The sequence below is a fragment of the Terrapene carolina genome, unplaced genomic scaffold (genome assembly GCF_002925995.2).
Source record: "Terrapene carolina triunguis isolate 2854851 unplaced genomic scaffold, T_m_triunguis-2.0 Scaffold33715, whole genome shotgun sequence".
Taxonomy (NCBI): Eukaryota; Metazoa; Chordata; order Testudines; family Emydidae; genus Terrapene; species Terrapene triunguis.
The window spans coordinates 335693-349373 of record NW_020698066.1 but is presented as its reverse complement, the minus strand read 5'-3'; the positions used below and the strand labels follow the sequence as shown (position 1 = coordinate 349373).

General features: G+C 41.0%; 1 protein-coding gene across 1 annotated transcript in view; it reads right to left on the bottom strand.

Annotated features, from left to right (window-relative positions):
• The window catches only part of LOC112110663 (F-box/LRR-repeat protein 2), a 67501-nt gene that overhangs the window by 29717 nt on the left and 24103 nt on the right, over positions 1 to 13681 (bottom strand). Inside the window, exons 3-7 of the mRNA XM_026663470.1 lie at positions 5853 to 5947; positions 1966 to 2034; positions 1784 to 1879; positions 1359 to 1485; positions 1085 to 1159 (exon numbers count right to left, since the gene is read on the bottom strand). Coding sequence (XP_026519255.1) covers positions 1085 to 1159; positions 1359 to 1485; positions 1784 to 1879; positions 1966 to 2034; positions 5853 to 5947 — 462 coding nt within the window. The remainder of the gene's footprint in view (positions 1 to 1084; positions 1160 to 1358; positions 1486 to 1783; positions 1880 to 1965; positions 2035 to 5852; positions 5948 to 13681) is intronic.

The window sequence follows — 13681 nt, the reverse complement described above, 5'->3', positions numbered from 1 at the left end:
GCTTGTAATGTTTGCAGTGCTCTAAGATATTCAAGACTTTGGCATCTAGTAAGTCCACAATTTCCCATCAAACCTTAATACAAATGGCCCCATGCTGGAGTACTCATTGAGGAATAATGAATAAAACAGATCTGAAGGTTTCAGACCAAATAGTTTTTGTGATATGCTCTTGCAATAAACAGCAGAAAACTTTTCCAAAAGTAAAAAACTACAATTTTTCATACTTCTGTAAACAAAGAATGGATGGGCCAATTAACCTCAAGTTTCTCTCTCTCTCTCTTTTTTTTTTTTTTTTTTAATTCTCTTCTCTGTAAGTAACCATTAGAAATTTCAGGCAAAAAGGAGATTTCCCCCCATCTTACAGAGTTAGAGTGGAGTAAAAATCAGGCTTATAAAATGACACCATAAAACAAATATATTTTCAGTGCACTGTGGGATGCACTGAATTAGATGAACAGCAGCAATTTCCATTCATAGGTAGATGAACAACTAAATCCCTCCATATGATGTTGAGAATGTATGCTTTTTTCTCCTGCTATCAAGGCTGTCCTGGCATAATCTAGTAGATGTAATGGTACTAGAAATTTTTTTTTTTAAATATCCAGCACACAAGAATGTGCTTAGCACCTCATAGACATGGTCTCTGCCCAAAGAACTTACAATTAAAAATAGATCACAGATGACGGACTTGGGACCTGGGAGAACAGGCATAACATAACATCAGTAAGACTGCATGGTTACTTTGATTGTATACGGTCCATAGCAGTTGACTGATTCCAGTTACTAGTTAAAAGCTAAAGCCATCTACAAATAAAAATAATGGAAAGCCCAAAGGTTCCAAATCCGCATTTAGCAGTGGAAATATTCAGCTGGTTTATGGCCTCCAGGCAGCACAGGCCATGTTCCACTCAGCTATTTTATCAACACTGTGACTGAAATATTCTGTGACTTGTAGAAATGTGCTGTCCCAACTATTCAAAAGCATAACACTTGAATTCATCAATGTCCGAAAAATGCTTTGAGATCCTTAGATAAAAGGTGCTATAAAAGTAGAATGTACTCTTTCAAAGTTTAAAATACATACTGTGCATGACTGCAAGTTCAGGATTACAAGTTCACGACAGTGATTTTGAATGTGTTTCAGTGCTTCATCTTCCAACTGTATTAATGAATAAAAAATAAATTAGCAAGGAAGGCATTAAAAGCAGCACGCTACAAATGTACACACTTTATAGTGTTAAAAAACAAAAAGACTCTGTAACAAAAACATTATCATCTAAATTCAAGGTGGTTTTCAAAATACCAAAACATAAACTGTACTCCTAAAGGATTATCTTGACACCCAAGCAGTTATGTACCTGTGTGCAACCTCTAAGAAATAGTGCTTTTAGTCCACTGCACCCTTTCACCAGTGCTTCAATACCATCCTTCGTAATCTGATCACACCAGGAAAGATTCAAATGTTCCAGATTTCTGCAACCCTCACTGGGAGAATTTAAAAAAATGCATAAAGTTAAATCCAACCTTAGAATAGTGATAACAGTGAAAAACCCAAATGAAGCATGCTGTTACAAATTCATGATGGATAACTGTGCCAGGGCTCTACAGAAAAACCATGGGACAAGACCACACATAAGCACTATACATTACACCTTTAGAAATGCTAGGTATAGTGCATATATGAAGCTGATACACAGTATTAAGTTTCAAGGAATATTGAGAAATATGTGATTTCAGTAAATGTTCTTCAAAACAGTCTTTTAACATGAATAAATATTCTTACCTTAAACTTTTCAAAGAGCTGTTTGTAATAGATACACAGGATGTCAGATCCAGATGTTTCAGCTTGGTACAGAATTTGCTAAGGCTATAACACGTGCTGCAAAACAGCAGACACACTAAAAATATCTTCAGTCACTTCTTTTTTCAAATTTCACTATCACATGGAAAAAGCCTTTCACCTACCTGTCAGTAATTTTTGTACATCCGTTTAGATTCAAATGTTCAATGTTTCTACAGTTCTGTGCAAACGTCCTAAAACAGCAATAAAAAGTTAATGAAATTTTATATGGAGCAAGTTATAATTCAGCCACTAGAGCGCACTCTCCCCTCAACCTCTTAATCTAATACAATATACAGAAACAGCCAACAACCTTGAGATGTGGGCCACAAAGTAACTATAAAGTAAATTTCAGACACAATTGTCACAAGGGCTCCTTCTTTCTTTTGCCAGAGTTCTTTTGTAAGTTTTGTCTCTGTTAACTTGCAAAACCAATGTAGCTCCCATCATTTTCCCTCAAACTTGATTTTAGGGAGACGTCTACTTCTGTTGTCTCCTAGATCTGTCCTGCTTTACACCTATTAACTCAAAACATTAATAGGAATAGAAGAGAGCAAGTATCACCACATTTGGATATTTGACTCATGTTAAGCTGCTGGGCAGAGGATCACTCCTTTTTCTGTTGTATTACTGATTCGTCAAATGGGCCACATTAGGGGACGATCCTTCCTAAGTCAAAGGGAAGTGAAGATGCCCGGCAGGCTATAGGATGAGGCCCTAAAGCAACTGGACTATCCATGCAGGTCCCCTAGGCCTATACTTTGGTCATTCATGAGCTATAATATATGCAACTGAATGAAGTACTGCCATCAGCTGGGTCTGAATTGTAAAGATGATTGTTATCACTATCATGTTAAAAACCTGTATATAACATTACCCTAATTACCTGGAGGAAATACATAAATATCATAGAATCATAGAATATCAGGGTTGGAAGGGACTTCAGGAGGTCATTCAGTCCAACCCCTTGCTCAAAGCAGGACCAATCCCCAACTAAATCATCCCAGCCAGGGCTTTATCAGGCTGCACAGATGAAAAGAAAATGTTCAGCTACACAGCATTTCAGAACAGTATTTTTATATCTAGATTTCCTCCAACTTCATGAATTTTATGAGCACAGTTGGAGGTACACACACAAAAACAGCTTTGCCTGGGGAGTTTTGCCTTGGTTAACAGATGCAACTACACACTCAGCTGGTAACAAGTTGCTGGCTCTCCAGTGTGGATTGAAAACAAGGGGGTGGGAGGAGAGAAGAAACAGCTTATAGTTATATGGTTGATAGTTTCCACTTGAATCTTCAAAATGGCTATTCCAAAGTTCAAGTATTTACTGGAGGGAAACTTACATTTATTAGACAAATGAGACATCTGTTGATTACTCTCAATATTTTTTCCATTCTGCAATAAACTGTAGGAATAGTAAACCTATTGGGAAAACCGTGTCCTGCAAAACACCTGTGTGGATTTTCTGATACAGGTACCTCAACCCAAGCAATATTTATGCATCTGACATCTCTTTCGGTGACTGGGAATTATTTTTTAACACAAGCATAGTAAAACAAAAGGGGTGAGAAAGCAGATCTGAAAACAGAACAGCATAGAAAGACAGTTAAACAGAAAGGTATTTTCAGATTATTGTATATACTCGATCATAAGTCGGTTTGTTTATAAGCCGACACCCCCCCCCCCCGCCCCCGCCCAAGATGGATAAGTAAAAATGGAAAATGTTTATGACCCGTTCATAAGCCGACCCTATAATTCAGGGGCCAGCAGGATAAGCCGCTGGCAGGCTGAGATGGTTTGTTTACCTTGAGCGTCGGCAGGCACAAAGGTAAACCTAAGTAAACAAAGTGTCCCGGTGCACCAGCTGCTTACCCTGACGGGCTGGGATAGCAACTGGTGGGGAAATTTTTTGGGGGGAGAACCTGGGGGTCAGGGGAGTAAACCCTGTGACCACCCCCAACATAAACCCACCTCTAGCCTGGGACCCCCACACTCTCCCCATCCCTTATCTGGGGAAGTCCAGGGGAGGATGTCTCTGGCCTGGCTGGAGCTGCTCCGGCTGGCTGGGCAGCGCAGCCGCAGCCTGCTCCGGTGGGCCTGACCGGGCGTCACAGCTGCAGCATGTTCCAGCGGGCTGGGCCGGGCGGCACGGCCGCAGTGTGCTCTGGCGCCCGGGTGGCGCGGCCACAGCCTGCTCTGGGGGACGGGGCCGAGCGGCACGGCTGCAACCTGCCAGCCCCGGAGCTGCAGCTGCTTCGGAGGCTGGGGGGAGAGCAGCGTGGCCAGAAGCGGAGAGACTCTGGCCCCGCCTCTTCCCTTTTGGCTGTGCTGCCTCTCCTTGCTCCTTCTGTCAGGGGGAGGGGCTGTGTCCCACCTCTCTCTCTCTATATATACGCGTTCATAAGCCGACCCCCTTCTCTGGTGCTTCCCTTTTTTACTAAAAAAATTCGGCTTATGAATGAGTATATACAGTAATAATTTGAAAATGAAAGCAATCTTCCTAACTATTTCCCTAAAGAAAGCTTAGGTCACTTACTATTTACTGGATTTTCTCTTGACTACATCATCCCACCTATACTTGGAGTGTATACAGGCTACAGGCTTTTCCCACTAGTTGCTGTCACCAGTGCAGCTCCACCAATGGCAGTCACTATGGAAGCAGTAGTGTACGCAGGCCACCAGTACGTAAACCATGTCATCTAACTCTCTGTTATTTCCTGTTTGCATCATTTACTTGAATGAGCTCATGAATATTCTGTGTACCTGTTTAAATTATCTGTATAACCTCATACATCTTTTCAGCAACTGCCTGTAATCTGAACCACAAATAAACAGTTATAAATGTCAACACTGTTAGTATTCATAACAGGGAAGGGGCGGGGATGGTAGGGGACCTGATTCTCTCAACAAATCCCAACATTTGAAAAAAGACGAAACCAGCCTCAGAATTTGAAGAGACTCAGTGAAGTTATTTAAGTGCTCTTAAATGAAATTATGGCCCATCTCATTTCTCTGCTATGGGCCTCACTGCTCATCTAAATGGAAGCATACTAAGATGTCAAAGTTACACTGCAGATAATTGACGTAAGGTAAGTTATTCCAGAAGGACAAGAGCTTCTCACTGGAAAAAAAAAAAAAAGGAAACACTAAGGTTTACTCTTGAGAATATTTTAGTAAACTATAAAGTTATTCAGTTTTTAAAACAGCTGTAAAGGTTAAAAAGGTTTCCAGACATCTTCATACAGAATATTAATGTTAGTTGGGTTTAACTGTTTTTTTCCTTTCCTTTTTACTCTCTGGAAAACAAACTTTCCTTTTATAAAACATGGCTTTTTTCCTTAAAAGATGTTGTTTTGTTCCTACATGATCATTGTTGTAAGTTTTATATTTTTATTGATTCCAACATAATTTTTCATTTTAAATAGGAAATTTTTGACTAATTCCAGCATTAACTTTGTTTTATAAAGCAGAGTATGTTCTATTTGAAACAGAAAATTTGGTTGTTTCTTGCTTTTTCCCCGTACTCTTTATAAAGAAATTCTGTTAATAGTATGGGTTTTTCATTTTGAAAAAGAATGCATTGTTTCTTGCCAACTTTTTTTTTATGCTGAAAAGAAAATTTGGTTGGTTCTATATATGGCTTAGCTATTTAAAATCAACAAGGCTTCTATTGAGAAAACATGGTTTATATTTTAAGACTAGTCATGAAAAGAGAAGAAATAAACTGTTCACCACAAATTTGTTGAATACTTACACCAGAAAACTTTTTTTTTTTAGGTGCAAACAACTAGTCTGCAAAAATATGTTCCACTGTCAAGCATTTAAAATATTCAAAATCAGTAATAGCTCAGAAAACAAAAAATGATCTCTCACTGTTCTCATTACTTAATTCATTTCAAGAAAACATTAACTATTCTCTGCCCAAACTGGAATTCACATTGAGTGACTACATTAAGTCATTAAGATTTGTACAAATATGACTAAATCAAGTTGTGGATAGATTACTTACTTCAAAGCGGAGTCTCCAACACCAAGACATCCTCTCAAACTAAGTTGTCTCAGGAATCCACCACACCTTTTGGAAATATTTTCCACCACACGACCCTTAAACCAGATAAAAATAAAGTTTTAATACATGTTGTTCTGACACACCTAATATTCTAAACAAATATGAAATTTCAATGCTGAGTCCCTACCCCTGCCATCCTCCTCCAGAAGGAGATTTCTAAAGTACGTAAGGAAAAAAGTACTTGCTCACTGAAGATCTGTACCAACTCCAATTGAAGTAAATGGCCAAACTCCCGTTGACTTCAGTGGTGTTGGACTGAGCCTTCAGGCAATCTGGTGAAAAGAACTACTATTTGCTTCAGCAAAGCTCTATGGTAATATATTGCTGAAACAAAGTTTTTTGAAAAAGATACTTGTACACTTAGGCCCCAATCCTGCAAACACTGATGCACATTAGTCATCCCACTGAGTTATTACATATTTAAGACTTTGTCTACACTACAGGCGCTACAGCACTGCAGCTGTGCTCCTGTAGTGCCACATAGTAGATGTTTCCTACAGCAACAGGAGGGATTTTTTCACTGTAGCTAATCCGCCTTTCCAAGCGGCAGTAGCTAGGTTGATGGAAGAATCCTTCCATTGACCTAGCCGCATCTTCTCCGGGAGTTAGGTCGGCTTAACTATTGGTCTCACACCTGTGTTCACCAAATCTGATTCTTACCATTAAGCATAGGTTTAAGTCCTCAAAGATACATATACTTCATACATCACTCTGCATTTCTAAACTTACAGGTATTTGCTCCAGAACACTATTTATTTATGTCTCTCAACTGAATGGCGTGATTCAACATGCAGACTGAAAATAGCTTTATTGTTTAAAAAAATGCCCCTTAAAGAGAATTATGGTATTACACCCCTCTCTTCCACCCAGATTTTTTTTTGGCGAGAGGAGGAGGGGGGAATACATTAGTTCAGCAGTTCTCAAACTGTGGGTCAGGACCCCAAAGTGGGTCGTGACCCTGTTTTAATGGGCCAGGGCTGCTGTTACTTGCTGGGGTCCAGGGCTGAAGCCGAAGCCCGAGTCCCACTACCTGTGGCCGAAGCCCAAGTCCCACTGCCTGGGGACAAAGCTGCCCGGGGCTGCAGCCTTTGAGCTTCAGCTTTGGCCCCCTACCCAGGGTGACGGGGCATGGGCGGGCTCAGGCTTTGGTCCCCCCTCCTGGGGTCAGGTAGTAATTTTTGTTGTCAGAAGAGGGTCGCGGTACAATGAAGTTTGAGAACCCCTGCATTCGTTTATACCAAAAGGCAGAAGCATTACATATTGTTGGCCACACCACCACTTTGCTAAATACTTACAAAGTGGAATAATTTTAAGGGAGCAATTAAAACTTTAATAAACTATAGAAGCAAAAATAAATATAATTACAAAACTGATCATTTTATTTACTAAACAAATGTATACTTAAGTGCACAAGAAAAGCAAACATTTTTAAAAACAGAACATTTTAAAATTAGAGCAGATCAAATACACAAAGGTTTTATGTTCCTTCTCGACCTTGAAAGGAAGTTATACTGAAATACAGGCAAACACACAACTTCCCCAAATACAGTATTTTTAATATTTATTATTATTATTAACAGAATGTTTAAATTATATATGATTTCTAGAGTAAAAAAGACAAACTAAAATTGATAATACACTTCCTGAGATGCTGTGATTTTTTAAGCTAGGCTCTGATTAGTCACAACTGCTTCCTAACTCAAGCTAATTACCTCTAATGAAAAGATGAAAAAACATCACCAAAATAAACTGAATATAGTGTAGATACATAAACCATGAAAATGCAAAAATGCCAACTGTAAAATATAATTACTGAAGAAAAAGCTTCAAAACAATAATATTTCAGATTATTTAATCTAAAGTTAAAAGATGCACAAATAAAATATATTCTAAGTTTTCCAAACCCAACTGTTTTAGGAATGTTCAAAATATTACCAACTAAGTAGCATATGGTTGGCCACAGAGTTGTGAACCAATGGGCCATAATGACATGGCCCCAGAGTGCTCATTGTGTACGATGCTTAAATTGAATTATAAACCTCAAACTAAAAATTGCCTCAGGATGAAAGTTATTAAAAACTATGTTGCATCAGTTATTGATTCTGTATTGAAAATATCTTTCAGATAAGAGAAAGCCAACATATAATTCCTCTTGAAATACAGTCCCACTTCATTAGTGGACACAACGCATAGTTTATGGATCTACAAATTTAAATATATCCACATGATTTTTAACACGACTAGCTATAATTAATGCCTTGTGGGACAAACTTTCTAAAATATATTCTAAAGACTTACCTGAAATTTTGCACATGAATTTTCATGACTAAACTTGCATATGTAAAAACCATATTTGTCTGCACAAATCTGGTGTGTCTAACTACCCAATCTGGATACACAAAAGCTTAGACAAGAAAACATCAGAATGACCACACTGGGTCAGACCAATAATCGATCTAGTCCTCTATCCCGTCTTTTAACAGTGGCCAATGCCCAGATGCTTCAGAAGGAATGAACAGAACAGGGCAATTATCTAGCGATTCCATCCCTTTTTGACCACTCCCACTTCTGGCTGTCAGAGGTTTAGGGACACCCACAACATAGGGTTGCATCCCTGACCATCTTGGCTAATAGCCATTGATTGGACATACCCTTCATGAACTCTAATTCTTTTTTGAATCCAGTTAAACATTTGGCCTTCACAATATCCCCTGGAAAAGAGTTCAACAGGTTGACTGTGCATTGTGTGAAGTACTTCCTTATGTTTAGTTTTAAACCTGCTGTATATTAATTTCATTGGGGGACCCCTAGTTTTGGGGGGGGTTATGTAAAGGGGTAAATAACACTTCCTTATTCACTTTCTCCAAACCATTCCTAATTGTATAGACCTCTAGCATATCCCCTCTTAGTCTCTTTTCTAAGGTGAACAGGTCATAAGAGGGGGTTCAGGGAAGATTTTCTTTCAGGATGGGGTCTGCATCAAGTATGGCCTTCAAACAACCCCTAATCTCTCCAAGCTCATCATCAGAAGCAAGCTCCCCACAGAGCGGGACACATCAACTTAAAGCAGCACCAGACCCTGCCAGAACAACAGATGCAAAACCTGCAGACATATCTCCACAGCTACAATGATCAACACGCGCGCGCGCACATACACACCTTTCAAGATCCATGGGTCCCACACATTCCCATCAAAGCATTTGGTGTACCTCATACAGGGCACTAACTGCCCCAATAGCAACCATGTGTTTGAGACCAGACAATCACTATGCTCTCAAATGAACTCACACAGAAAATTGATAAAAGGTAAAAACACCGTCATCAGTGGGTGAACACTTTTCATAAAGTGATCACTCTGTACCTGACCTATCAGTCCTCATCCTCAAAGGAAACCTGCACAACACTTTCAAAAGATGAGCTTGTGAGCTTAAATTCATAACTTTGCTAGACACTAAAAATTATGGAGTGAATAGAGACACTGGATTTATGACGTATTACAACAAACTGTAACCCACTAACAACCCCCACCCCCAGCTGTGTCTCTCCCCTTCCCTTTCCTTTCCTCCCTATAACTGGAGGAGTGTTCATGGGCCTCTTCACCTTTAATGACCCTTTGAAATGTGAGTTATCTGCTTATGCTAAACAGTCTGTTCAAATACTTGTATTTGACAGTGATGCTTTGAGTCAGTTTCCCAGACCTGAAGAAGAGTTCTGTGTAAGTTTGAAAGCTTGTTTCTCTCACCAACAGAAGTTGGTCCAATAAAAGGTATTACCTCACCCATCTTCCCTCTCTAATATCCTGGGATTAACACAGCTACACCACTACTGCATTATCTAGAGTAATTTTGTACTGTCTGCAAACTTTGCCACCTCCCTATTTATGCCCTTTTCCAGAACATTTATGAGTAAGGCTGCGTGTCTGTCACAGAGGTCATGGATTCCATGACTTTCCATGACCTCTATGACTTCTGCAGCAGCCGGTATGGCTGGCTCTGGGGCCCAGCAGCAGCAGCAGTTTGGCTGTGGGAGGGGGCTGAGGGCTAGGGTAGGGGTTCAGGGCAATGCTTACCTTGGGGGGCTCCCGAGAAGTGGCCACCATGTCCCTGCAACTCCTAGGCAGAGGGGCCAGGGGGCTCTACACGCTGCCCCTACTGCAGGCACCGCCCCTGCAGCTCCCATTGGCTGCTGTTACCGGCCAATGGAAGCTGCGGAGACGGCACTTGTGGCAGGGGCAGCACACAGAGCCCCCCTAGGAGCTGCAGGGACATGCCGGCTGCTTCCAGGGAGCTGTGTGGAGCCAGGTAGGGGTGGAGCCCCACCCACCCCAGCACCAGCAGGTGGTTCCGGGCCACTTCCTCCAAAACCTGCGGAGCTCCCGGACCACTCCCCCAGAGGGCCCATGGCCCCTAGCCCAAGTTTTAGTTAGGGGTATATAGTACAAGTCATGGACAGGTCATGGGCCATGAATTTTTGTTTACTGTCCGTGATCTGTCCATGACTTTTATTAAAAATATCCATGACTAAAATGGATCCTTATTTATGAGTATGGCCAAGATTTGTCATGCATATTTTAGTAAAAATCACTGACAGGTCACGGGCAATAAAGAAAAATTCACGGAAGCCTGTGGCCGATCTGTGACTTTTACTAAAAACATGCATGACAAAATGGGGAGCTGTGGGGTCCCCACACAACCTCATGGGGGTCCCCAACTGCCTGTGGCTCCAAGCTCAGGGCACCCCTCCCGCCAAAGGTGGCTGGGAACAGTGGGGCACCCTCGGCACCTGCAGTAGCTGGGAGCTTTTGGGGGACCCGCTGCCCACGGCAGCTCCGGGCTCCAGGGCACCCCCGCCTAGGAGTTGCAGGGACATGGTGGCTGGGAGCTTGGGGCCCCCACAGTTCCCAGCCACCACGGGCAGTGGGGGGCCTTGTAGCTCCCAGACGCCACGGGCTCAAGTCACGGAGGTCAAAGAATTCTAATAGATTGGTGAGGCATGATTTCCCTTTACAAAAGCCGTGTTGACTCTTCCCCAACATATCGTGTTCAGCTGTGTGTCTGATAATTCTATTCTTTTCCACAGTTTCAGTCAATTTGCTTGGCACAAGTTTAGAGGATGAATTAAGGCCCCTTTGAAAGACTATGCTGCTCACTTAGAGGTGATCTGCAAACAGAGGTGGATTAAGCTTTTGTGAGGCCCAGGGACAGAGCAAGTGGAGGCCCCCCCCAACCCTTCTGCCTGTAGCCCCCCCGCCGGGGAGCAGGGTTGGGGCACAGGGGGCTTCCCCCCACTCCCCGGCAGGAGTGCCAGGCAGGCAGAGTGGGTCAGGGTGCGGGAGCGCCCATTCTTCCGGAGCTCTCAGTTGGCCAGGGCTCCTGGGCACGGGCCCTGTTGACCCAGTGGCTAATCCACCACTGTCTGCAAATGTATTTAAAAACAGACAGGCAGTTGCAGTATTAAGAATTAAATGCCCTGAATAAAACATGAGGTATTTTGGTGCTTTAGTAGTTTAAATGTACTTTTTTTCCTGATGTTTGTTTATGAGATCAGCAAAGTGCAATTCCCTCACCATCGCCGCTAACATTCAGCACCACACCCCAGCACACACTCTTTGGCATAAGATTGATAAATCCTTAAGACAACAGTCTGCTTATAAAGGTAAGGCAGTCTATTTTTTTTCTGGTATTGTGTATACAAGACCAATATGTATATTTGTTTTATACATTACAAAACAGTGTACTATCTTAACCCTATGGCAGACTCAAGTCTTCGGTATTGTTCGATGGTGTATATGATGCCAACAAGGGCATATTGTGAAGTCATACTGAGCAAAAGATCGTGTCTACAGGGACTTTACAATTTGTGGTCCTCAAACATAGTAATCCAAAAAGATGCTGTTTTGAGATGGAAAGACATCAAAAGAGCTCTATTTTTCTTATGAGATCACTGGGCCTGGGTGGGTATCTGTTTAATATTCTATTAAAACTACTTTTTTAAAGTTTTTTAGTGTGCCTTAGATAAACAGTGAATAAATTAATTAAAAGGTAAGTTTAAATTACTATTGAAATTCAAAGTATAGCAGCCACTGTATTGTTTTAAATCTAAATGATAAAGGGATAATTTATACTGAAAATCAACCACATCCTGGGACCAGATTATAACATGGTTGTCCCAGGACATATCAAGAACACAATACTGCCTTGTAGCACATAGGCTATGCTACAAATCCATTGTATAATCAAAGAATTAGATAAATTATACCATATGAAAAACATATGTCCAAAACCAAAAGCATAATAATCCAGTACTGTCCTTCTAAAAAACAGAATCTTCAAGCATCAGATACGTTTATCAGATAGAAAGCTCACAGTTCTAAAATACATTTATTACTGCTCAGAAATAAGAAACAAAAATATTTTCAGCCTTCTATGTGCAAATAAACAGGAGTAGCAGTTAATCCCTCCCAACCTGTAAAGATATGTTTAAATGCTTACAGGCTCTGGAATCTGTTCTCCACTTCAGTACTGATCTCCATAATAACCAATATCTATTGTTGGCTTTTAAAGTACCAAAAAGAAGCTGACAATGAAGTTTCAAAGTGCTGTTGACAGAATTTATCACTAAGTTAAATTGGTGAATTTCTATGCTTTGTATGTTTGGACAATGTTTAGCAAAATTTATCCAATGATCATCATATAGATTTTATTCATATAAGACAGGAATTTAAACATGGGGCAAGAATGCCAGAGGAGATGAGACTATTTTCTTCTGGGTTTTAATTTCTAGTATGACTCAGTAAATGTACCGTTTTTTGGGTCAGTTAAGTAATTTTCCATGGGATTTGTTCCTAAATCTCTCTCTCAACACTAAAAACATTCAAAAGAGGTCATTTTTTGTTTCATGGCTTTACTAGTTTTGATATAAATCTCTTTTTATAGTCTAACACAATCATGCTTTTCTTATGTTTTAGTCCTTTTCTTGTATAGCGAGAAGGATTTTAATCCACCTGTACCTGAATTTCAGTTTTCAATTAAGAATTAAACCTATTATTTGGGTTGGAAATGAATGGCCTGCAGAAGCAGTAATGAGCTATGGGGCAATTAAGTGGTTCGCATCCAGCCCACATCTGCGGTAACAGAAATTGTTTACCATTTTACAGCAGTTGAGTAGCCTATGAAAAGTGAGGTTTTGGTCTAAATACCAACTCCTATTTAACAAGTCTCTATATTACCTTCAGAACTAAATGGCGCTCTCAGCTGGGAGGCCAGAGAGTGAATGGGCATGGAAATTAAACTACCCTCTCATCCCCAGAAGTAATTCTGAGGGTCTCAGTCAAGACTGAGGAACCTTAGAGGGACATTTTCACTGTCTATATTATATCTGTTCTATGCAGGGCCGGCTCTAACTTTTTTGCCGCCCCAAACAAAAACAAAACAAAACAAAAAACGAGTGCCGCCTCGCCGTAACAACCCCCCTTCCCGAGCGCTGCCTCGCAGAAACAAAAACAAACGAAAAAAACCCTGAGCGCCGCCCCGCCGAAACACCCCCCCCGCCCCGCCGAAACAAAACAAAACAAAAAAAATAGAGCGCTGCCCCACCACCCCAAGATTGGCCGCCCCTTAGAAAGTGCCGCCCCAAGCACGTGCTTGGTCGGCTGGTGCCTGGAGCCGGCTCTGGTTCTATGAACAGAAGTCTTGAGTCTCCAGAACAGTCAGTATCATAGAATCATGTCAATCCCATACCTTTTGTGAACAATGTGTGTACATGAATTA